The sequence below is a fragment of the Epinephelus fuscoguttatus genome, linkage group LG7 (assembly GCF_011397635.1).
Source record: "Epinephelus fuscoguttatus linkage group LG7, E.fuscoguttatus.final_Chr_v1".
Lineage (NCBI taxonomy): Eukaryota > Metazoa > Chordata > Actinopteri > Perciformes > Serranidae > Epinephelus > Epinephelus fuscoguttatus.
The window spans coordinates 12,786,583-12,812,349 of record NC_064758.1 but is presented as its reverse complement, the minus strand read 5'-3'; the positions used below and the strand labels follow the sequence as shown (position 1 = coordinate 12,812,349).

The 25,767-nt window shown below is 40.1% G+C and overlaps 1 protein-coding gene and 1 long non-coding RNA gene across 2 annotated transcripts; one reads left to right on the top strand and one right to left on the bottom strand.

Annotated features, from left to right (window-relative positions):
* The first annotated feature begins 434 nt into the window (after nucleotides 1-434).
* Nucleotides 435-10,268, top strand: si:ch211-220i18.4 (SRSF protein kinase 3). Its single transcript, XM_049580765.1, has 13 exons — nucleotides 435-721; nucleotides 861-929; nucleotides 1,781-1,884; nucleotides 3,746-3,854; nucleotides 5,002-5,089; nucleotides 5,347-5,434; nucleotides 5,745-5,851; nucleotides 6,108-6,270; nucleotides 6,577-6,653; nucleotides 7,285-7,392; nucleotides 8,989-9,058; nucleotides 9,233-9,325; nucleotides 9,460-10,268. The coding sequence occupies exons 2-13, from the start codon at nucleotides 883-885 to the stop codon at nucleotides 9,642-9,644; spliced, it is 1,239 nt and encodes a 412-aa protein (XP_049436722.1). The 5' UTR covers nucleotides 435-721; nucleotides 861-882; the 3' UTR covers nucleotides 9,645-10,268.
* A 1,319-nt stretch (nucleotides 10,269-11,587) lies between these two features.
* Nucleotides 11,588-19,045, bottom strand: LOC125891463 (uncharacterized). Its single transcript, XR_007449642.1, has 3 exons — nucleotides 19,011-19,045; nucleotides 13,067-13,166; nucleotides 11,588-12,923 (listed from the first exon to the last, which is right to left on the bottom strand). It is a non-coding gene; the product is annotated as an uncharacterized LOC125891463 (long non-coding RNA).
* Nucleotides 19,046-25,767: the final 6,722 nt, after the last annotated feature.

The window sequence follows — 25,767 nt, the reverse complement described above, 5'->3', positions numbered from 1 at the left end:
TACACCACATGTTTTCACACACAGTGCCACTTCCTTGAAATGGTCACATGCAGCCTGCTCACACTCAACCTTTGCTCCCTCTGTGTTAATTTAATGTGTGGGTTTTTGGGGTAAAGTAAAGCAAAGTGCTTTTTACTTAATACACACATTCACACCTGTGGTCTATCCCTCCAAGTGCCTTTGTCTAATGGGTAACACCAGATGTGGGGAAAAAAAAAAAAAAGAAAGAAATATCTCCTCAGCTGACCTTTGTTCTCGTGACTTTATTGTGGTACTTTATATCTTGTTGGAGGATGGGGATCCCATTCTCAAGCCAGGTTTGGCAATCTGTGATCCCCATGGCGCAAAGGTCAAACTCCCTTTGAGACAAGGGGGGTGAGGGAATCAGCAGCTGTCTCTCTCTCTCTTCTCTCTCGGTGTGTTTTGCTCCACATGACACTCCTCATCTTTTAGCCCTCTGATCTCCGTTAGGCTCTCCCACAGTAGCGAACAAAGAAAAATTGGGGAGTAGAGATAAAGAGAGAGGCAGTCAGACTGGGAGTATAGGATATACATGACACAGATCAGCAGGTAAAGGCCTGGCTGGCAGTGAATTGGGAGGCTGGAGGGGATTTCCATGTTTAGACCCTGCTGACTACTGCTGCTGGCGTTCCCAGTCTCCTGAGAGATCTATCGGACCCCACACCACCCAGCAGCTGCTCAACTGCTCAACAAGTTAAAGGTGCTGCAGTTTCACTTGCAGTTGCCGCTGTATTTGTTTTTCTCCTGCTTCATGCCAAAGATTTCATCTTCAGATATCTACTACTTTTTAACTTATGATACCTGCTATTTAAGTGCTCCGCTGTCTGCTGTGTCTGCAGGCTGCAACTGCTGAACCACACCATGCAAAGGAGTCCCCTCTCCGCAAACATAGCTGCTCAGCAAAATCAGTAAGTATGGGACTTTTCTTATCTGTGGTACTGTAGGAAAATCTTCTTATTGCACTTGAAACTTTAGAAACAATGGGTAATTTAACCGCAGACAGATTGTGTTTTAAACCTGAAACACACAAAATGCTGCAAAAGCATTATGCCACCTTGAATTAGTGCTTGAGCTCATCAAAGTGCAGCCTGGCTCATAAACTTTTTTTCCATGGCCACAGCAATGCAGTTTGGAGCAGTTAAGTTTAGCAATACACAAATAAAGCATGCCGGCATTATTTTAGATATCATAGAGGTGACTTCAATGGTAGTGTAGAGTTTCAGGTAGGATACCAAAGTGTCAAGTCCTCAAGTCTTACACAGTTTACAGGGAAAAAAAAGAAAATACTTAATCAGCAAACTGTTTGAAAATTTTGAAATGACGCACATTCGATTATGTTTAGTTAATGTAAGAACAAGGCTGCTATATCTAACATCAAACCCTACTGTACGTCTCTCCAGCCACACAGAAATCTGACCTGTGCTCAGTATTTTCCGACATGACGTGACCCAACCCTCTCTACAGTCGATATCCACAGCAGCTGGGATGCAGTGTTATCAGGTTGCTGCAAAATGATTTACAGTTGAGTCAGAAATAGTGCAACTTCCGATGCTGCTTGTCCACTCTAAGCCAGGCAGCGGGACAAGTTTCCATGGCATTGTGAGTCTGTGGGAAACTCTAAAAGTAGTTCAACTCTCCCGGCTGCCCTCAGCAACCCAACACTGACACGCTCGCACAGAATGCAGAGGATGCACAGGCAGTAAAGCAGGACACCATAGAAAATCAAGTTTTTATGTGACATGTCTGTGTGTGTTTGTAGGAGTGAAGCAGGGTCCTCTAATAACTTTGAGGCGTTAGGATGCCACGAGCAGCTGGATCCAAAGGACAGCCAGGACTCTGAGGACCCCAGAGAATACTGTTATGGTACAAGAGAGTCTCTTAACTCACTCCATCATCTGCAGATGTACTCATTCACCGCTGCCAATGTCACCACACTTTTATCCTACGCCTCTCAGTCCCCTCAGAGCAGTCCACACAAGGTAGTGCTGAATGATTCCTTCCTCAACAATGCAGACTCTATCTCTGCAGTCTTCAGCTATGTGTGAATGAGAATAGGTGTTAAATTTCGCCTTTACTTTTCTGTCTTGATCAAGTTGTAGATACAGTTTTTTTTGGTTCAAATAAGACAAACCTGTTCATACATGACCAAAAAAATTGTTTGTGATTCCGATTGGTTTAAAGTCACTGGAGACCATTACTGGCAGTGCATGAGTTCATTGCAGTCCATTCAGTATTTGTTGAGATATTTTAGTCTTGAAGCCATTAGCTAAATTATATAACCATGTATAGGCTGGTCATCTTTTACAATCAGGGATTGTTAAACAGGATATTTTACAGGCTTAAAATACAGTCTAAATTTTTATCTACTCTACTACAAGGTGTCTTAAGACTAAATGCGAAGCAAATTTTTCCCTTGAGTTACTTGCGTTAATGTGGCCAGCGGAGTGCCAGCTGTGCTAAGGCCATGCGTCCATCAAAGATATGATGGTTGGTCTTTGTGGTATTTGTCCTGCCACTTTTCCACTGTAATTAGATAGCTAGGTAAAAAGTGACAGTGATGATCCAAAGTGAAAATTTTTTAACTCTCTGCGCTCAGAGAAAAATCACCAAATGTGCATTGCTCAGCGCGAAAACAAATGTGCCTCGCCTTGTCATGTGGCTGCCGTTCGTAGCGTAGAGTAAAAATGCGGCACTCCTACTGCAAAGAATTTTAAAAAAGTATGCTGGACTTCAGTGGACACAGCCCCTAATGGTCGTGCTAACTAACCATAGAAGGCAGCTATCACTAACGTTAGTGTTGACTTTGTCGTAAAGTACAACAGATAGCAGGAATCAAGTGCCAACTACATATTTTGAGAACTTACTGTGTAGTCTAATGGCTTCACACACTTTTCCCCAAGCCCTCTGCTTGTGTCTCCTTAAAGTACGGATATCGTAGAGCTCTGGGTGCCCACATTTCTGATTCTCAGCGTCACAGTGTCACACAATTTTTTCGCTCAAGTTGAAAGATTTCAACTCTTAGAAAGGTGTATCTGCATCTCTTTGTTGCCCAGTGTAAATTCTTTGTGTGTTTGCGTCTGTGCTTTAACTTTCTAGGTAATTGCACCACACAAAAATTAGCTGCACGTTTTGTCTGAACACACCTTAAGTGCTTCTCTTAACCCTCATGGTCACACTCAACCTTCGCTCCCTCTGATATCACTTTAACCTGCAGTATCTTTTTGCCACCTTAGCATCCTAACCTTGGTCCCTGTTCCTCTCTCCCTCCCTGCCAGCTGTGCAGGTCTCTGCGTGTACCTCTCTACAGCAGAGAAACTGCTGAGTGTGTGATACCACATATAGCTGACACAGTAATAAATTTTTTATCACCTTATATCATGTTCACGTTTAATAGAAATAGAGATTTAATTTCAAGATCTCTGACAATGTCCAGGACCTTTGTGTCATACTGGCTGAAAGAGAAGTGATACAGGCTTATGCATCATATTGTTTCAGGGTCCCGCTGGGAGATTTGAATGTGTTACTCACTCCAGACATGTCATAGCTTAGAGGAAGTTGTAATGCCAGAAATAGCTTTAATACCACATTTGAGTCCTCTCTCATTAAGCTTTCTAAACACCAGATAAAAAATGTACTGTATGATGAAAAGGTTTCACATACTAGACATGGAATAATATAAGCAGCTGAATAATGTTCTTAGGTTCCTCTTGTTTTTTCTCCTCAGGTGGGTACCATCCTGTCCAGATAGGTGACACTTTCAACAGAAGATACCAGGTGGTTTCTAAGCTTGGCTGGGGCTATTTCTCCACTGTCTGGCTGTGTCTCGACCTCAAGTAGGTTTAATTAGGGACTATACAAAAAATATCGAGGTGGGGAGGGTGTTTAATCTTATATTTCACTTTGTAGAAAAGCAAGAACACTCTTGGCAGTATCAGTACCCATCCAACATTTGTATGTGGGGCCCATGTGGGTGGTAAATGAGCTGAAAAATGGGCCCTATAAGGGATTGTCCCATATATAACATACTAATGTTGACTGGGTATTTCCTTTTGACCCTCCTCTTAATTTAGAAAAGTGGTCTGATTTTTATATGTTATAACAGTATGTCAATGCTATAATTTTTTCTCTATTTTGAATAAATTTGAATGAGCTAGAATTAATGACCTCATGCAGCCCAGCCATTATTTTATTTGCTCCATTTTAGGTTTTATTTTTCAACACCACCACATCCACTACATATATCAGATTAAAAAAGATGATCTTGGGCGCAAAGTTACCTACAGAGTTAACCAGCGTACAACTAGCTCAGCTAGCTTACTGTGTGATGATTCAATGTGTTAGCTAATGTATGGAGAAAAATTGCTAGAGCGCTTTGTAAGATTTTACTGTATTGGTCTGGCTATTTTAACCTATGAATTAAAATACTACTGTGTGATATGTATATCAGCTACTGTATATTTTATTGTTAATACAACTGGGAATAATTATCCAGACACAAATTACAAGCCAATGTCAGACTGTGTGTTATCGTGTGTGAATTCATACACTTTTTAAACAGCCACATTCACATCATTTTTGTGATGATATATTGTTATAAACACAGAGTAAAGCACTACTAATAACACATTCTGACCAGTCACTGTGACTATTATAACAGTAGTATGAGCACAATAAGATGAAGTGTACACTGTACATAGAAAAAAATCTGATAACCCTTCCTTCAGCAAAAAAATAACAAAAAACACATCCCTATCTCAACTTTCCCTCCCCCTTTAATAATTTGTGTACAGTCCCTCACTCATTTCTTTTCATGTATTTGACACTTGAGATATTAAACTTTTTTTCTCATGATAATTATTACCGGATTATCACAAATATTAAGATAACAAAATGCATGTTTGACACTAAAAAGCAGCTTTCATACATTCAGCAGAGAGTGGACTTTATTATGTCAATCTGATGTGGTGTCTGTGTTGGCAGGCTGGGTCAGCGTGTCGCTGTGAAGGTGCTGAAGAGCGGACGTGGCTTCACCCAAGCAGGACAGGATGAACTTGCTCTCCTACGATGCGTCAGTGACCCGCTGTTTGAGTTTCTTCTCTCTAACATGTCTTACTCTGTCTGTCAAAAGCTATTTCTCCTTTTTTCCATCATTAACTGACCACTCTCACATTCCCTTGTCAATCATCCGTCTAAAAAGTCCTCATCAATCCCCACTTGCTATTTACAAGAACACAAAATGCTTTCCATTCCTCTCTGTCTTTTTTATTGTCTGGCTTCTCCCCCTTCTTACTCTCACCGCTCCCCCTCTCTTCTCTCTTTAATCAGGCAAGTGGTCCTACGAGCCGACATCCCTTCAGTCAAAGGATCGTTCAGCTGCTAGATGAGTTCAAGCTGGCTGGGGTCAACGGGGTCCGTATCCTTTTTTCAGACTTCTTGGGCACACACTCTAAACCTGACACTGGAGAGTTGTCATTTGTGGATGTGTGTGCCACTGTGTCTAAAAGAGACACTAAAAGGCATCTATCAACCATATGACATGGAAATTAATATGTCTCATAAAGGATTTATCTGTGCAACCTCTTATAGAGCGTTGTTTGTAGAGATAGAACAACAGATGGCAATATGTCGGCTCATTGAAGACAGTATTACATCACATCGTATAATGAACACTGCCAGCCAATGGCTTGCAGACATGTACAATGACCTTAATGCCTGGTGGTTAGACATGTGCCTGGTGCTGGAGCTGTTGGGGCCCGACTTGAGAGGCTGGCAGCTCTGTTTTGGGAATCCTGGACTGATGCAGCCTTTGGTCAAACAAATACTTACTCAGGTAAAGAACCTCTGACACCTAAGAAATTAAGACCATGCTAAGACAACACTGGAACAATTTGGTGCATGTTGGAAGTTGCTTATTCACTCTTTTGCTGAGAGTTTAATGAGACACAACAAACATTCAAGGTTCTTCACATGGTGTTAAGCCCTACACACTTTGATCAACCAGTTCTGATGGAGTCACAGGTCTGAAAAAGTTCAGTACTGGTTGTACAGAAGGAAACATCAGCATCACTGTTTTGTGTTGTCTCTAGGTTCTACAGGGCCTGGACTACCTTCACACTCAGTGTAAAATCATCCACACAGACATCAAGCCTGAGAACATCCTGCTGTGTCTGGAGGAGCAGTCCCACAAAGTACCAGCAGGGGACAGCAGCTGCTCCTCTGTACTGACTGGGAAAGAAGCCAAGTCCACAGGCACAGTTGTCTCTTTTTTATTGCTACAGATGCTGGAGATTGTTTAAGAGTGAAGTGGCCATGCATGTGTGTGTGTACAAAGCAGATGTACTTGAAGCCAGCTTGTGTGCTAATGTCAGGCTTTTAATATACAGTATATGGTCTGTAAACACCTAAGGCCTATAAATGTTAAAATATCAGACATTAAACTAATATCTAATGTTTGTCAAATATTAGAATTTCTTATACATTTTTACATTTTACATACATTTTTTTTTCTTGGAATGGATAACATGTTAATATATGATTTCTTGTTGTTTCTTTCAGGGAAAGAGAAGGTCAGTCCATACAGGTTAAAGGACATTACAGTGAAGATTGCTGACCTGGGCAGCTCCTGCTGGGTGGTCAGTAGTTGCTCTATACTTATTTGACATATTACATTTGCCAGGTACTAAAGTTGTTTAGAATGTATAGGAACACTAGCCTGGAAATCCAGACCCAAATCTAGAAAGATTTAGGGTCTGGCTATGAGTAATGAAAATGGCCCAACTCGAGGGGCGGCACCAAGCATGCATTTGAAAATATCACTGCACGCAGTTGGATAACACTACGACCAATCAGAACAATACACGGGGTGACGTATCCAGAGCACTACCAGCGGAGCTAACTGGTAGATTAGACTCTTGCCGTATTCGGATGGCAAAACAGCAAAAACATCCTCCTTGCAAAGGAAAGATTCAAGCGCCGTCTTCTGTTCCTCTTTTAGAGAAAGTCTAACTCGTTCATTGTTGCGGCCAAAGCCGTTTCAAACAACTGGTGTTCATCCGTAGCCATCTTGCAATGCAATTTGAAGAGTCTGAACAGTTCATGTTCATGTAGCACCTCATCACTCAGAAGCTGTAGGAAAAAAGGGATAGTCAGTGCTTTAAGTCAACGTGTTCATGTTGGTTTTTATTTTTTACATTGTTGTACATAATGCTGTATGAACACTAAAATATAAAGATTTTAATGTTTCGTCTCTTTATGTTGGGTCAGTACAAACATTTCTGTGAGGAGATTCAGACCCGTCAGTATCGCTCACTGGAGGTTTTACTTGGATCTGACTATGGCCCGCCTGCTGACATCTGGAGTGTCGCCTGCATGGTGAGAGAAAAATGTATTATATGATGTTTACACTGTGTGTTTGTTTTGGCTGCATGATTCCATCAAATGGAAATGATAGTCTTGTGCATCGATACATACACATTTCTCTCAAAATTTAACTCAAAATTGTATTTGTATCTTTGGGATCTTTGGGATTCCATCAGAAATTCAACTAAAGTTTAACTAAGTTTGGTTGCCTAGCTTATACACCTATACGGTCTCTCCTACCAGTAGGCTAGTGGGGTGGAAGCGGTTAGAAACAGAATCAGATCCTATTGCTATGGATTACCTGTGCATCTGTCAACAACAAATGATAAACTTTGTTCCTTTTGTAATATACACAAGGGACAAGTAAGTACTAAATTATCTGTATCTGTCCTTGAAATGGGCGGACTCCTATGTGGGTGCAGTCTAAACTGAAAGTGTTCAGATATTGACACATTTTTACTTGTATGATACTTGTTCTATAATAACATACACTGTGGTAGATTGGACCACAATTAAAGTACAGCCATGCTGAGTGAGGCTGTAATGCTAATTCTAATAAAAAAATCTACCAAACATCTGGATTTTAGAGCCTTTAATTTAATAAACACGGGGTTAGTTGTTTCTTAAGTTATAATAATTTGAGATAAGTCATTTTTTTTACAATTTTTATAGCTTGCTTTCAAGTGTAACATTTTGATTTAGATATGTTTAATAGGTGTTTCCTAATATTTCTACACAGTAAATTTTGTATAGAAGTAAAAGTTTAAAATACACAGTGTACGATGAAACTTGATTTCAGGAAGTCCTTAATTTTAAGATACTCTTAAGATACTCTTCAAATTTCAGCATCACTTTTTGTAATGTTTGATTTTCTTAAAATGAAACCAACTTTTCAGAAATTTTAACTCTCTTCCACAGTATTGAAATTTTTTTCACATTCTTAACTAAATTTCTATCATCTGCTAATATCATGAATTTAATTGCTGTTTTTTTTCCTGTACAAAATAAACAGTAGTGGGCCTAGTACTGAGCCTAGAGGAGCCTCACATGTAACCTTCATAACTCTATAGGACACTATAATATTTGGCTTTGATTTTTTTGCAGGTGTGGTGTAGTAAATGTTATAACTGAATAAGACTAAAGGTATTTGGTAATCTATATGTGCAGGAGTTAGCATATGTGACAGTATTACAATTGTTTTTTTTTTTTTGTGAGGGAGTTGTAAGCAAAAAAATTCTACATGTTCATTTGGATTAATCCTCTGGGAATCATGCATGTCTGTACAAAATTGTGTGCCTTTCCATCTAATGGGTGTGGACATATTTCACTGTATAAGTAAAAACTTTGACCTGCTGATAAATCAACAAATTTTATATTAATCTATCAAAAAAATTGTTGGACTAACCCACAGACCGACATTACCATCCTTACAGCCATCCTGCTAGCATGGCTAAAAAAATCTGTGGCCGTACCTTTATGGTACAAGCCATAGCAGTTTGTGCCACAATTAAAAACCAAATTAGCAATTAATGTGGTTGAATGGTCCTCTTCATAGATGCTTACTTGGCTACACATCTCACCCCTCAATGTTCTCTTGCATTCTCTCAGGCCTTTGAATTGGTCACAGGAGACTCTCTGTTTGAACCCAAAGCTGGAGAGAGCATTTCCCTGGAGGAAGGTATGTTTCGTGCAGTGTGCTGACACTAACAGAGGCGTGACAATCACTGAAACAGGATTCAATGAGATTACACTGCAGCTGCAATGCAACTGTTGATGCAGTTTATGCAAATACAAACTGTACATTTTTGTGACCCATGCTTGCATGAGCGTTTGTTTTCTCCGTCCACATCAGACCATATAGCCCAGATCATGGAGCTGCTTGGTAAAATCCCCCCAGCTGTTGCCTTGTCGGGTAAATACTCTGCAGAGTACTTCAGCCGCAGAGGTGAGTCTGTACCTTCACTTTTGATGTATGTAGTGTGCTAGTATGATTTACTCTTATTGATATCTTCCGAGTGAATCATCACATAACTGCTACTTGTAAGCATCCTTGTGTCATACTGGTTGCATGTCATCCAGGTGACCTGCGTCGTGTTGGTTCACTGAGGTTCTGGAGCCTCTATGATGTTCTGGTGGAGAAATACCACTTCCCGTTGGAGGATGCTACTGGATTCTCAAACTTCCTTCTGCGCATGTTGGATTACTATCCGGACAGGAGGGCCACCGCTGCACAGTGCCTTCGCCACCCTTGGCTGACCTCCTGATGTAGCCTCCTAAAGGCCCCGCCAGCCTCATCCCCATCTGCAGTCCTCCGCAGACAGATGCTGCCAGCAGCTCGACCTGGCCAACATCTGAACATACCAGCCACAGACTCAATCTGTGAGATGTTCAAAATGCAGAGGGAATCTTTGAGTTTTTATACTAAAGGAATCCAAAGAGCTATTTAGAAGACTGTTTGTATGTCACTCACATTTATTTGTGAAATCCTGTGGAATGTGATGTTGTCCTTATTCAATACCAGGTAGAGAATAGGAAGCTCCATTTAGCACTTTATAGTCAGGCTTTTTTTATATATAGATCTTCTCAAGTGTAGACCAGAGAGGAGAGACTTGACTTGATTGCCAGATCTTTGAGTCCTGTAAGTAGAAGCTCTTTTGAGGAGAAAATGATTCTGTGTCATCTCTTGCCACACTGACAGGCCTGACACTGCAAGCCAGTGTGAACTTTCAGTGCAGCTATTATTTGGAAGAACTGAATGTTAATAATTAAAGTGATAAAAAAAGTGTACATTTTATGATTTTCACATTGTATGTACTTTAGTTTCTTTTCTTTTAGTTTACTTTTTGTAAAGTGTAATGAACAGCCAGATTAAATGCAATGCAAATGTACAGTATGTCGTTAGGTCAGCTTTATTTATATAATCCAAAAATCACATATTTGCCTAACAGGGCAACCAGTAGGCTTTAAGGGGGCATGTTAGCAGAAATATATGATATTCATTATTATGTTTTCATTAGTATATAATTACCTGAAACTAAGAACTGTTGCCTTAGAATGAGCCGTTTATATCCAAATACAGACCAGGTCCTCTTTCATGGAATCTGCCATGTTGTTTCTACAGAAGCCCAGAATGGATAAACCAATACTGGCTCTAGATAGGGCCATTCAGTTTTCTGGGGTCAGCCACCATAGTTCTCCTACACACTTGGCACATGGGAGAAGTTTCAGTTGGTGGCAATCTGCAACTTCACCACTAGATGCCACTATATCCTACACACTAGACCTTTAACATCTGTACAGTATTCAAAACGCACCAGGTTGGGATAAGAACAACTTCATTAAAAAAAAACTTCATCGTAATCATAATATGATCAGAGATATGTTACCTCACAGTGCCTATTTGGATGTTTTTTTAAGCACCACTTTCAATTTCATACACGTCCAGATTTGTTTTGTTGTAGAGCCTCCTCCTGTTGTAAGAGGAAAGCTCCTGATCAAAATTAAAACCTAATGGAGGCTGATCAGGGAACACTTACTCAACATGTTTCTCTGAGGTTGTTTTATGATAATGAGCCTGTGGAATTTAATTCCTCATCAGTTTTTCCCCCTTTAATTGTCATGTACCAGAAATGCTATATTTAACATTTCTCATGCATTTCCCATGTTTTATTCTTTTTTTTTTAAAAAAATCTGTATTTAATTGAATTCTCTATACCTTCCAGGCAACTTCCATAGGCTGACAATTGTACAATCAAAACGTGGAACATTCTTGCACTTTATTTCAGAGATTTAAAGCTGCACAATCCCAAATTCTTACATAAACAACCAATCAAAGGATTTTATAATGTGAGAGGCGTTGCACATAGTGAAAAATATCATCTCTACAGATGAACTTTTACCTCTTTTAGGTTATTGTTTTGGTTTTCCAGCCTGCCAACCACTCCCTCATCAGCCCCTGCCTCCAGCTGCAGCAGGCAACTGTTTTTAATAAAAATGTTCTAAAAACAGACTGTGCAGTACCTGCCCAGCAGCTGACAGCAGACAGACAACATTAGCTATTACCAGTTTGACAGTCTTGTGCCAGAGAAACATGTTTTATTTGTAATTAGACTTTGTCAAAAGCTAGTGTTGCTATGTGGCTGCTGACTGTGTGAAGAAACAGCAATATATACTTAATATGGTGATCATATGTCAATGTTGTGTTTTAATTAGGTTCTACTGCCCCCAAGTGGCAAAAAAATAAATAAAATAAAATCAATGAATGCAAATGCACCACCAAGCAGCAACCTCAGGGGCTCCAAAGTGCCAAAACTGCAGTTCCTCAAATGGCCACTTGAGGCTGGCTCTTAAACTGAGTCAATTCCCATAGACCACTGCCCAACTTTACTATTATTTTACTTTACTATTACTATTATTTATTAAGACCCAAAGTTATGCATATTTAAGGACGGGGTTACTTGATTGACAGGCTGTCTGTGAGGCTACTGACATATTTGCCAAAAAAATAGCTACTGGTTGGTGCAGTCTATAAGCTAGATCCATCCCTTGCTTCTCCACAGCTCAGCCTCTTCTCCAAATACAATCACTTCTGGCTTCAGAAAATCAAGATGGCTACTGCCATGATGCCAAACTCAAGGCTTCAAAACAGCAGTCCACAAACCAATGGATGATGTCATATAGTAGCTCCATAGTAGCTCTGCATGTAGCAGAGTTGAACTGTTTTACCAATAATAAAAAGGGAATAAACAAAAATTTACAAATAAAGTAGAAAAATAAAAAATCCTGCGCAGTAAAATATCCATCCATACATTCTATATTGACTCTTTTGTTTGACCGTTTTCTGTCATCGTCAGTTTCACATCACATGCTACTTTTATTGTGGTTTAACCTCCTCTCAACACTACACATTACAGTACTGTCATTTTGACCCATTAGCCTCTTACAACAGGCAATCATTCATCAGACTATAGATAACATTAGCTCTTTTAATACTAATACAGTTCATATCTGTACCACTTTCATGCACCATGCAGTAGCCTACTGTATTATGAAATGTTTTGATGCTGTTCTTAAACATAACTAACCTTTCTAACATGCTGAATCTCTTATAAAGCAAAGCCCTTAAGATGTAAATATCAGATCAGATTAAATTGATCATCGTCTGACTAAATTCATGTGTAAAAGACAAGGCAGAAATCAAATAATGGCAGCTTGACCTGTAGAGATGACACCCTCTTTCATCCATCTTGTATTTAGTGAGACCTTTAGCATCAAATTATGAATTGATTTGTCCTCATCAAACTTATAGCAATAATATCATGCTGTTCAGAACCAAAGTTTGACAACAGTACAGTATATACACAGTATTTACTATGCAGAACATCTACATGTTTAAAATAGTTTAAAAGTAAAGCCAAGCAAGTCATCCTATCCAGCTGTAAGCTCGGCACTCCACTTGTGGGTTTTCTTTATAAACGACTGTGTAACCACATTCTGTCCTGATCCGACGACACTTCCTGGGCCAAGAGGTGGGCTTCATCGGCCTGGAAGGACAGAGAAGGACAGATAGGAGACATGTTAGAGGAGGAGAGGATAAGAGTAATATTCACGATGACAGAATTCCCATAAGCGAGACTTTATATAATTGAAATCAATTATTATGACCTGAAGTGAATAATCTACTTACGCGAAGCAATAAAAACCAAAGTCATGACAGAAGCATTTGTCACAGCCTCTCCTGAAAGACTCTCCTGGTTTGTAGTGCTTGTCTTTATATAAACACATTCCTGTGGAAGAAATGAGCACCGCAATGACATATCAACTCTCTTTTGGGTCCACAATTTAATCCATTCTTTTGCTTTCCAGTTCCGTGTATGACCCTGCTAGGTGACAGTATTCCTCTCTTACAGGAAGTAACATCAAACCTTTGCAGATTCTATAAATGTCTGCCCTCGTGGCAAAATACAAAAGCCCTGCTGCAAGAGGTCAGGCACATTAATGTCCAAATCTAACATCCAGAGTGAATTATCCTCCCATTCCTGCAGGCTGCGGGAACTATCCTCAGGGGTATGTCAGTCACCTTGAGAAGGGGATCAATAGGAACACACTGATCTGCTGCAAAGAGCCCCACAGGGCCTGAATGCAAGGTCAGGGGATAGAGGACATAGTCTGCGGTCAGCCAGTTGGGTTTGGCTTAATGGCTGGAGGTAAGTCATAACGCAAGTGTTGATCTCTGCTTTCCGGATGGAAAGTAGCAATGCTGGGAATGGGCTGGGGCGCACTAACAAATGATTTTTCTGTAATATTTCTGCAGGGAAGCTGGAGTAGGTCTTACCTTTTATGTGGTACATAGAGGCTTCTGAGTATCCGTCGTTCAACAGAAGGATGAGGGGCAAACATAAAGCAAACACCAGCGATGGAGAGCATCCATGAGTGGTACTTACTGAATGTAACATTGTAAAAAAATGAAAAAGATTATCAAGTCTTCCAACCTGTTTTCTTATCTCTCTAATTCTGACTTCTGCTGGTTTCACCGTTCAAATCTTATGTGACTGTCCAGTAAAGTCCAGTAAAGTGATGGCCCAGGAGGCACTGTCTAATATTTATAGTCTCACATCACAGAGAGAAAGAAAAAAATCCACGTTTAGTTCCCTGGTTTCTTCCCAGCGTCCAACTTTTGTTTCAGAGCGAGGTGTGTTTGGAGTTTGGTGTCCCTCAATATTACCTTTGGCCCTGGCTCGCTGTGTAAGGCTGCGTGGGCGAAAGGACGGTCAATCGGTTCAGCGGTGGCCTCTAACCAGCTGGACTTTTTCCAGGTTTCTGGATGTCTTTTGTCAGCCGTTTACCATCTACCCTCATTTTATCTTTAACATATACATTTCTCCTTTCCCGTCTTTCTATCAACCCTCTCACCACCTCTCGATACACACAGATGCTGACTATAAACCTATTTTTATGACTGCTGACATTGTCAAAAAACAACTCTTTGTGCTGACATTGTCCCTTGTGTGGAGGAAATTGGTTCAAGCCAAATGATCACAAAAATGCATTCTAACCCATCAAAAATGCATGAAAAACATTGCATACTTCAAAATCTATTTTTCTCTTATTCAGAGCATCTTAAACTTTGGAGATATAAGTATTTTGTAGTAGCACAGTGACAGTTTCCTTTGCAAATTGGGAAGGCAAGTGTTTCTGATACAGAGTAAAGAAATGACGAGAGCTTCATGGTTTGTACAGGACGTTTTGTGCTTCAAACTGTTTACATATGCTGCACTACATATAGCATGAAGTAAAGACCACAATATTGCCAAGAAAGTATCTCAGTTTTTTTTCTGTATATACTTTATATACTGTATATACTGACATCTGGCAAATGGCTTAAATATTTGAGGGCAAAGTCAGTAAGTTCTCAGTTGTGAGTGCATATATGTGTAGGTAGTGTTATGTCAAAAATATAGACCTATAGAGGAATAAGGCTTTATGTCTCTTGGTCTCTGTCAAACACACACACACACACACTGGCAGATTTCACTGCATCTGTGACCGCAGGACAGTTTGTGGTCAGTCTCTTCCTTCCTGACAGCCTCTGGCCAGTAACCAGTCGACACACTATGCTCTGACAAAAGAGAAAACAAACAGGACATCAAGGGACTGGAAGGAACTTGTGGTGGCCGAGGGGCTCCAGCTAGAAACCACCACTGCCTCCACGTCAACCCCTTTAGTCACACGGGAACACTTTCATGGTGTTCGGTGGCTCTGTGGTTAGCGGTGGCTCCAGCAGCAAGAAGGTTCTGTTTTTTTTTTAACCTAACCACCACTGCTGGATGCTTTTCTGTGTGGACTTTGCATCTTCTTTGTGCATCTGTATTGGTTTTCCAGGTACTGTAGATAGGTTCTCTTCCACAGGGAACACATATGAAGATTCTAAAACTTGCCTGTTAGTGTGAACGGTATCTAACTAAAATGCAAAGTTTCTGTTTGTCTGTCCTTTGATTTGATTTTCTTGACAACCATCCATCTGATCAACTTCATGCTTGGCAGGCATTTGCCGAGAACCAAAGGAAGTGCAGTGTGGAGTGTGAGCTCTTGAGATGTATGGGACATATTTCCTATCGTGCATTATGTACACACTGTGTAGTATATTGAGAGGGGACCTCTAGTAAGTGTTAGACCGCCTAACAGCATGCTGGGTAAAGCTCTGCTTAGTACATTACATTGAAGAACAGATGAAAAAAGAGAGACTTGAGATATTACATTGAGTGCGTTTACATGGACAGTTTAATTTCCTTTTCATTCGGAATGAAAGTTCATTCCTATTAAAAGTGATCTTGTAAACACCTAATTCGGAATTAAAATGGCCAATGCGATTGGAAATTCATTTCGATGTAAGGGGCTGGAATATTCTGTTTCTAATTCCAAATGAAAGGATTTCTTGCACGTGATGACGTATATAGCGCGCGACAAGATGGCAGCTTCTAAAAGCATGGTCTTCTATCTCCCTTCTTCTACCTTCTACCTCCCTTCTCCTCCTCAACAGATGAAGCATTAGCAGAACAAGGTTGTTGTCGTACTGCTGCTTCAAGAATATAAGCAAAACAAGCCCGAAAAAGGCACTAAGAACGGTGTCGTCAAGCATCTTGTTATCCGGAGTGAGGACTACAGTGTTTTTTTCCGGTAAACGTAAACACGTAACTTCCACCCTGCCCCCTATCCAATCAGAAACCTTCCCTGCCCCAAACCTTGCACGGACCCGAATAAAGGCGATAAAAGGCGATTAAACTGATCTCCCGTGTAAGCCCTCATTCAGAATGAATATGTCCCATGTTAACTACCTGGGAAAAAAATGATTTCATTCAGATTTATTTTATTCCGAATGAGAAGCCATCATGTAACCGCACCCAGTGTGGCAAACTCAAATAATTTCAAACATCAGCAATCCAACACCCCTTTTCCACCAAAGTCGATATGAGGGTTTTTTTTTAATGCAGGAAAGCCTTACTGGTGTGTCATGTTTGACTTAACAAATGTGCCAGAAACAGGTTAACAAACAGTAGAGAGAGCATAGAGGCCAGTGAAAATGGTAACATCGTTTTTGTTTTTGTTGCATATTGAGGTTCTCTCCAAACTCAGCACCGATTAATTTTGAACGATGTTCAAGTGCTGCTTGGACAAAGATGGGTGGCATTTATGGCTGAAATTATGAAAGAGTGGTGGAAGTTATGGACCGTCATGCCGGAGAAGGGACAAAATGTCCGTGTCCACCAAGGTGTCATGTTTGCCGTATGTATGCCGATTAATACCTGTGACCACTGCAGAGTCATTTGTCCTAGGAATAAATGCTGGTTGTAACCTTCCCCACTAAAGGCAAAAGCCAGATGTTATGGGTGTATGGGGTATGGGTTTTTCGTCCAATGGGAAGGGGGGCTTAACTTTGGAAATGACCACTTTTTTCCCAGAAATAACCTGGTCACGAATAGCTAGTCATATGAGTAGGTACATTACCTTTAATTGTCAGTGCGTGCTGTTCTGAGATCGGTGGGACAGAGCTGCTCAAATACATCATCAAATGACTCCAAAACGCTCTAGTTGAAAACACATGGCTTGCGCATTCCCCACGCTATGAAATAATAATGTATAATTAAGTAACATTACGACACATGAAGCAAATACTCGGAACTACTTTCTTGAGTAAACCACTGGGCGGAGTGACACAGTGCGCAGCTGAGACAGTGCCGTAATTATTGCTTATAGCCATTTGCGGTATCGTCAGCTGGACGCAGGAGAAAGTTTGAGGAAAGTTTACAGAGTGTTTTTGTAAATCATGGTTTACTCATGCATAAGGTTGCAGTAACAAGCCGAAGACATGGAGCAAAGTGAAGCTTCACGTAGTTCCAACCAGTAATACGGACAGGATGAAACAATGGCTATTTGTGCTGGACATTGACCCCAACACGCCTGTGGAAACGGTCCGGAAAATGTTTGTGTGCTCCTGCCATTTTTTACCAGAGGACTACGCTGAAAGGATGGAGCGCAGAAGCTCAGGAATAGTTCAAACGCTTCTTCTTCAAAGATACTGTCATACCATCTGTCTGCATCACAAAATGAGCAGACATGGTAACTTAAGTGATCGTTGTGTATTTTGCTCAGCTAAATATGTTGTGGTTATGTTATGGATAAGTGCTTGCCCAGTGAACGAGTGAACCGGCTCTTTAGAGTGAACGAGCCAGTTCCTAATTCACGTTGTGTTGAGGACCCCCCTCGGTTAGAAACGAAAGGTAGGAAGCTAACCCACTATCAGCACTTGCTTGTATTGGCAGGCTTGTAAAGGGCGTTGCTATGGCTACACCAAACTTTATATGTGCAGGGTCTATTCTGGGTCCACATTACAATATCCAGATCATGTGATGTGATAAATCAACAATGCGATTCGTCGTTGAACCCACTAACACCCGCCCTCCACACACACACACACACACACACAGCAATATACCCCCCCCGCCCACAAAAAAAAGCCAAAACAAAACAAAAAAAACAAAAACAGAGCTCTTATGTAACTGTTGTTGTTACGAGAATACCCAGAAAAACAAACTTTGCCTACGACAGTGTCTGCTGGAGATAACAAGGGCATCTATTGAGAATTAATCCTTGGTTGAGATTTAAACAGCATACAGATTCCAGAGGAAACCAAAGACTTTGGCATAATCCGCAGGTGTTACAGGGATATTATATTCTGACATAAACTCTTCATGAGTAAAAAGAAGACCATCCCTATTGAACAACTGATTTACCAATACAATATTATTGTGAAACCAATATTCCAAAAAAAAGAGATTTGTGTTTGAATAAGATGTCCTTGTTAGTCCATATAAAGTAGTTATGAGGTGAAAAATTATGTTTGTAGATGAGACACCATGATAAGAAAGCCTGGCATTTCAGCAGGCAGCTCTGCCCTACCGATCTCAGAACAGCACGCACTGACAATTAAAGGTAATGTACCTACTCATATGTCTATAGGGATTACGGCAATAGGCGAATTTGCCAAAATGTCGAACTATCCCTTTAAGCAAATGATGCATAAAACTCCAGCATTGCTAGGGGATGCAACTATGTCATGGTGGGTGTATTGATCAAGACCCAAGGAAGCGCAGCGTCAAATGTAAAGTTGCTTAGATAAGTTGTTCTCGAGGATGCTACAAACAGCAATATCAAAGACCAACCAATCCGCCTGTAACAAACAGGTATGTTCTGTGCGGGCACTGCACTAGTCTTAAAGGGCCAGTGTGTAATATTTGGCATGGTTTATTGTCAATCTGAATCTGAATCTGAATCTTCTACCCATTAATATGTTTATATAAGTGTATAATGGCTATAAAATAAAATTTGTTTGGTTGTCGTAGCCTTATAATTATGCTTTTTATATGTATATATATATATATACATATATATAAATATATATAGCAAGGGTCTTGCTTTAGAGAGGTCGCCATCTTGCACCGCCATGTATATACGGCAGACCGAGCAGACAATCCAGCCAGCCAGAGTATAAATGAACCAACAAAGACAGCCGAAGGAAGGAAGAAGGAGGAGGATTTATAAAGTTATAAAGTTTGCGAATGGACCACACTTACCACGCAACAGGAGAGAATGAACCCGACCCGTCATCTGCAAGGAAAAGAAGACGCAACTTCACTCCTTGTAATGCACTCTCTGCAGCGCTTTTCCTCCTGATGATATATCTCCCCAGTGATGGTAGCAGTAGCACCGAATCCCATTCTGCATTCAGTCTCTCTTCTCGCCCACTCAGGATCAAACACATGGAGTTCCTCATCTGTATGCTCCGGCTCAAACAGGTATGGCTCTGGGTCTGTGTCCGCTACAAGAAACTCTCCAAAATCATGTTCAAAGTCGTCCATTGCAGCTACTATAATCCGGAGATGTCGCTAGGCTAAATAAACAGCTGAGCTCTGTTTACAGGCTACGCTGTCAGTCAGTGTGCGGGCTGGAGATTGAGCAGAGAGGGGAGGGGGGTCCCCACTCAGTATGGTAAACGAGTATGTGTGTATGAAGTGTGTCACGCTAGAAGAATCAGAGCTTGGGAGTCTTTTACCCCCTGGAGTGTTACCGGAGTTTTTGGAGTGCTCAAATAAATGGGCCTTTTTCCTGAACGCTCCTCTGGTCTCCTGCTCGTGAGGGATTCATTACAATATCGTAACATGGTTAAGATTTCTAAATAAATATTCACCTCATCGCTAGATAGACCTACTCCTGAAAAACTTGTGCGCAAGGCTTTTTGTCCCTACAAGGCCACCATCATTTACCCGGCGGGAGGGGTGAGCGAGTGAGCCCTGCAATCTAGAATTTGACCGCTGATGTCACTGTTTTCAACCCATTTTACACACTGGCCCTTTAAGAAATACATCAACATCGGAAGACAATGCACTTCATGATTTTTGTCAGATGCCAGAATCCAGTACTACACTGTGGTGGAGGATGTGGAAGTTGGTTGACTTTCATGCGAGAGACTGGACTTTGTGTCCTGTTACAGACCTGCAATTAAGTTTAAGTCATTTTTATTAACTTTCACTACAACTGTTCCCTTGCCTCAACAAGGTGTTTTAGTTCCTAACCCTAATCATACCTTAACCTCCTTTATTTGCCATAACTATGATGATTCTATAGTTGTCATGCACAGATATTGTAGGAGTAGAGAATTCCATTCTTGCTCAAACATAATGCCTCAGGTCCTTTATGTGACATAACAGCTAAATGTTGATGTTTGTTGCCTGGGCATATAAATTTACCATTGAAAATTGTTGCAGTGTGGACAGTGCATGGTGGCTGTATTTGCTTTGGATGACTGAAATAGGACTAGTACTACTTCTTGTTATAATCCCTGAATAACCTGGAAAGTAGAATGATGAGGGGAAATAATTTGTGTTTTGCTCCCAGATCCCATGACCACTTGTTATGGATGATAGACATTCTGTATTTCTGAAAGCCAAGAGGAATTGCACAGAAAGCCCTGCATTTATGGAGTGGTATTCTAAATTAAATATATTGATAAATGGCTGTCACACAGTGTGGTAGGTCAAAGTCAATGGATTGTACATGAGCAAAGCTGACTGTGGTAGGTTGACTGTAAACACGCAAAAGAGGTTTTGCCTTTTCAGCGTAACAGTGTGGTAGGTCATGTGGGACTGAGGGCAGCAGAAAAGGACCACACAGACTCCCAAAGCACTGCTGATCACAATGTTATGACAAGGCATGGATCCATAAGTCAAAAGCTTTTCTTTAAGTCTCATTTCACACCTGCTACTGTAGATCAACACCATTAATTGTTTCATTCATTGTACAGAATGTGATAGGGATAGACAATACTGAAAAAGTGGCAATATTATTATTTTTAGGGAAACAAACTGCCATCCAAGAATAAGCTGAATAATTTCACTGAGCACGTATGCTTTTTTTTAAAACTTTTGTAGCTCTGTTTGTAAAGAATTAATGAAAAGCATTGTCCTTGGTTTGTGTGTAGCCAGAACAGGTAATGTCAGTCAGTCCAACACCTTGGTCCAGACTAAAATATCTCAACAAATATGAAATGCTTTGTCATGATTTTTTTGTAGACATTCATGTTCCCTAGATGATGATGATATTTGATTTTTGATATATGATATTTTTCTCCATATGCCACAATGAGGTTGACATTTGTGTTTCTGAATGACATACCTCAACAATTATCCAGTGGTTTGGTATGAAATTCTGCTCAAAACTTCATGTCCCTGGCTTTCATTATGAATTTTAATACAGTAATGTTGGTGATAATCAGGTCAAAGTTTTGATTTGTCTAATACTTTGGTTTGGTTTTGGTCAAAGCTCACTCTGAACAAAAAGCACAAAGTAAAGAACCTTGGTGTTATCTTTGACTATGACCTGTGTTTTGAACCCCAGTTAAGAAACATTGCCAAAAAATGCATTTTTCCATCTTAGAGATATTACCCGTATGCACCCTCTTTTGCTTACTGTATGAATTGTGCTATATAAATAAACTTATTATATGTGTGTTTAGTGCTGATTAGCACATGTTAGCATCTTAACACAATGAACTGAGATGGTGAATGTGGGAATGTTAGCATTGTCAATTTCTGAAACAAAAACTAATCACAACAGCAAAAATCTGTGAAACACAGAGAACATGTGAACTACATAGCCTACCATAAGATGAAAAATCAGTTGTAGAACTTTAATAATTCATAGAATGTATCATGGTGGGCCTAATATCCTTTGCAGTGTATAAGTACTCGATGTCATTGCTGAGATGGTATACTGTATCATTTGGCTGTAGTATGTACTGCCTTGACTGTAACTTGTTTGGGTCCCAGGTGAAGAATTAACTTGCATTAATGTCAGTTCCAAACCCAAATGGCAGTGAAACTTTTGAGGTTTCTAAAAGTAGATCTTTGTACTTTAGTGGAGCCAGCTTTGTGGTATCTAGGTCTCATCCTGCCCCACAGGTCCAAATGGATATAACAAAGAATTCAATAAACAGTACTGCTGGGTGACCAGTGTGGTAGTTGCTAAGAACAGACCACACAGAGGATGAACCCGCTGATAAATTACAGGTACTTACTGTGACGAGCTGCGGATTTTCAAGTCACAGGCGGTCTCAGGCTATGCCACCCTTTTAGTGCGCATCTGTGTGCAGTGGCCCTGTGTGATATTTTTGGTTGTGTGACTCACCCTCAACACTACAGCAGAACTGGGTGCTCTGGCTTGACTGTTAATTACATAAATAGTCCTGTTTCAGCCACAACTTTGTGCCTGATGATGGATACAGGCATCAGGACCTTTCTACGGTGGAAAATAATATGCTGTGTATGAGGCAGTATGTACCAAAACAGTGTTTACTGCTTTTTAAGGGAGCTGTTTGCTGTTTGTCTCATTCATTACATTGATGATTCAGTGTCTGAGCCAGGGTTGTCTGGCTCACGGCTCTCAACATAGAGGTCGCAAAGCTGGCTAACAGCTAATGGTGCTAATGGCACAAACTGTGCTAACAGCAGTAACAGTGCTGACAGAGCTGATAGTGTTAACCTGGAGGGGATCCAGAGGGTGGGCGTCACACTTCCATGATGAAGCCGACCCGCCGTCATAGGTGAGGACCATAGACTGTATATGTTGATGTTTTGGGACGTCATGTCAAATAACATCTCTTACATGCATTGTGTCTTTTCAAAATACACTTTCTTTTTCACAGGAACTGTACAGTTTCCGTGGTTAGAATAAAATAAAACATGATGGTTTGGCTCAACATTCATATAATAAGCGAACACTGTGCTCCTGCGTGAAAGTCAGGTGTTTGTTGGACCCATCCACCTCCACCCATCACGCCCGCCCTATAGGGACTTTCCAGCTCCTTAGATTACCTTGTTTTCTGGCTCCATTTCAAAATGTCATAAACTGATGCTGCCTGGCAGCATATCATACTGCTGTGAAAGGATAGCTTTTCTTGTCAGTGTCAGAAATCACTGACCAAGTGGCAGTATTTGACAACTTTTGAGGTGAGAATGGGTTGGCGCAGTAGTACACCTGCCCAAAAAGCACACCAACTGGCACACACAGCTGTCAATCATGATGTGAATCAACCTATTTACAGCAGCAAATAACTAATTAAAATCAAAACTAAATAGAAACATGAACTCTTGAACATGAATCAATATGATAAGAACTACCTAAAATGACAAAAACCAAATATTCATTTAACGTTTGATCATTTAGTCTCGCTAACACAGCCTGTACTGCAACTAGCCACCAGGTGGTGATTGAGATATTTTGGCATCACTTCTGTCATGTTGTACATCATTGTATACAGTCTATGGTTGGAATGGCGTCAGCATTGACCACGGTATGAGTGCAGTGCAAGGGGTTGGACATTAACTAGCCAGTGGGATACACACACAGGGACTCAAATGCCCTGGTGGCCACCACAACAACCCTCAAAGAACCTCACAATACAAACACACATACGAATGGCGTCATTATCTGCCCAGGATGCCATTACTCCATCATATCTTTACATAACAAATAGTGGTTTGCTGCTATATCAATGCTCAGAATGTTGGATCCAGCTCCTTTAAATCCATATGATTTATTGATTCAGTCAGGAAAAAGTTTTTGAATGTAAAATATCTTTATTCGACCTTCTCAAAATGTGTTTCAATAACAGAAATTGTCATCATGGTGAGTTTGAATACTATTCACAAATAGGAATTAATTAGACATTATAATTTTCAAAATCAAAATCAGCATGTCATCATAATTCATGAAAAGCAACAAGCCTCTTTCAGACTCTGTCCACTTGTCCACGATCAAGCAACTTTATAAATAGACTTTTATACATTTTTGGGTGTTGACATTTCAACAAGCAGTCATCCATTAGTGAGTCAAAATTGAATCTGAGATGTTAAGTCGGATGTGACAGAACAACAATCATCATACATCATACCAAAAAATACATAGAAAGTAAACCATAACAGAAAGGAAAGATTCTGTAGTTAACACATAAAACAAAGACCTCATCAGAAGTACTTGACAAATATCAGTATATCATTCTTTTGTTATACAAAACAAAAACATATTCCTTTTTTTTCATGTTAAAACATGATAGTTGATGGTATTTTGGCAACATCTGCATTTCAGGAGTTAACAGAAAGTCAACTATTATCATAACATAAGTCACTGGACAGTATTCGTCTTTGCCCCCGACCCGTCCCACCCCCAACATTATGTCTTTATACATGATATTGCATGATAAAAACCATGATGAAATCATTGACATGTCAATGACATATACATAGTCAACAAACACTTTGTTTGCTGCTAGAGATTGGAAATGACTTCTCATCGACTCTGTGTCCTTTTTATTAGCTATCATTCTTTTTCACGTCTTTATATGATTCAACATTGAGGTGAATTCAGCTTTGGAGTCCAATCAAACTGAAAGTAAAGGAAAATTAAGTGCTGTTTTTTTTTTTATTTCTACATATAAAAATGTTTCCCAGAATCAAGTTAAATAACTGGGAAAAAAAATATTCTTAATTATTTTAGTTTGGATTGTTCCGACTTGAAACTGAATTGACCTCAAATCCGCAGTAAAACCCATCTAGCTTCAGAGCTCAGTCCCAGTATGTAGTCTTTAGTAGAAAAAAACTACAGTGTCACTACTTGTTTTGCTGGTTCTGCACCACATCTGAATTAAATCAAGAGTTCTTAGAGGCACCTGGAGTGGTACAAATATGTGCTCATCAGGGTTAAGGTATTGTCAGTTCCTTGTTAAGGTATTTTTCAGTTCATCGTCAAGTCCTCAGGAACGGAGTACCCGGAGAGGAGACCAGACCAATGATCACACAGGTAATGATGCTTGGAAGCCTGACGTGACCTCTTTAGGCCTCAGGGCTTGTTTTCTTTGTTATTTCCTTTTTTTTCTCGTAGATTTGTCATAAAATATGTCCTGGGCCCGTAAAAGAATTCCCAAATGAGAGATGCACACTATAGATGTCTAAATCACAATACATACTATATGAGAGACATTACCGCCATTTATACCATTAGATATAAAAAAAATCACCATGCTGATATCTCAGCAAGTGCACTGATTTTCTCAAATGATCATGTACATATCAAAACATATTTCTTGCAATACCAAATGGATGAGGTCTGTAGATACCGTTTTAATTGTTTCTTTTTTTTTTCTTTTTTTTTCAAATGCTTGCACGGTTAATTCAAGGTTAAAGTGAAAGAAACTTTTCTTGAATGAGGGCCCACCACTCCTACCCTAAGATGGTTGATAGATGTAGGCTAAGGTCTGTGCAGAGCCTGCATGGACAGCATCATTAGATTCAGCATAAGGGCTGTTTTCATATTGTCTTAAAGGCCCAGCTTGGAAAACCAGAGTACTAGTACTACTGTACCAAAATGTTTAAAACTGAAACTTTACTAACAAGGGGTGCTGCAGGGTAATGCGTCATTTAGCCGATGACCATATCACAAGAGCATCCACTAAAAATGCTTTAGCCCGACTTGTTTGTGTTTGTTGATCATTTCCATTAATGAGCCTTTAATACAGTACTGTGTACAGCTTCCTGAGAGTTAGCTAGCTACCGTTCTGAAAAACACACTACACATCTAGCTATCTGCTCATTATATGTATACAGAGTAGGGATGCACCGATAACCAATACCCTACTGAGCCAATATCTGGCGGAAATGAGATACCTTACTGTATATTAACCCATAACATGTGTTTTACGTGTAAAGTCAAATTCTCACGATGTTGTAACAACTTTATTGTTTTGTAAAAGTGTTGTCTGATATTTTAGGATGAATACTC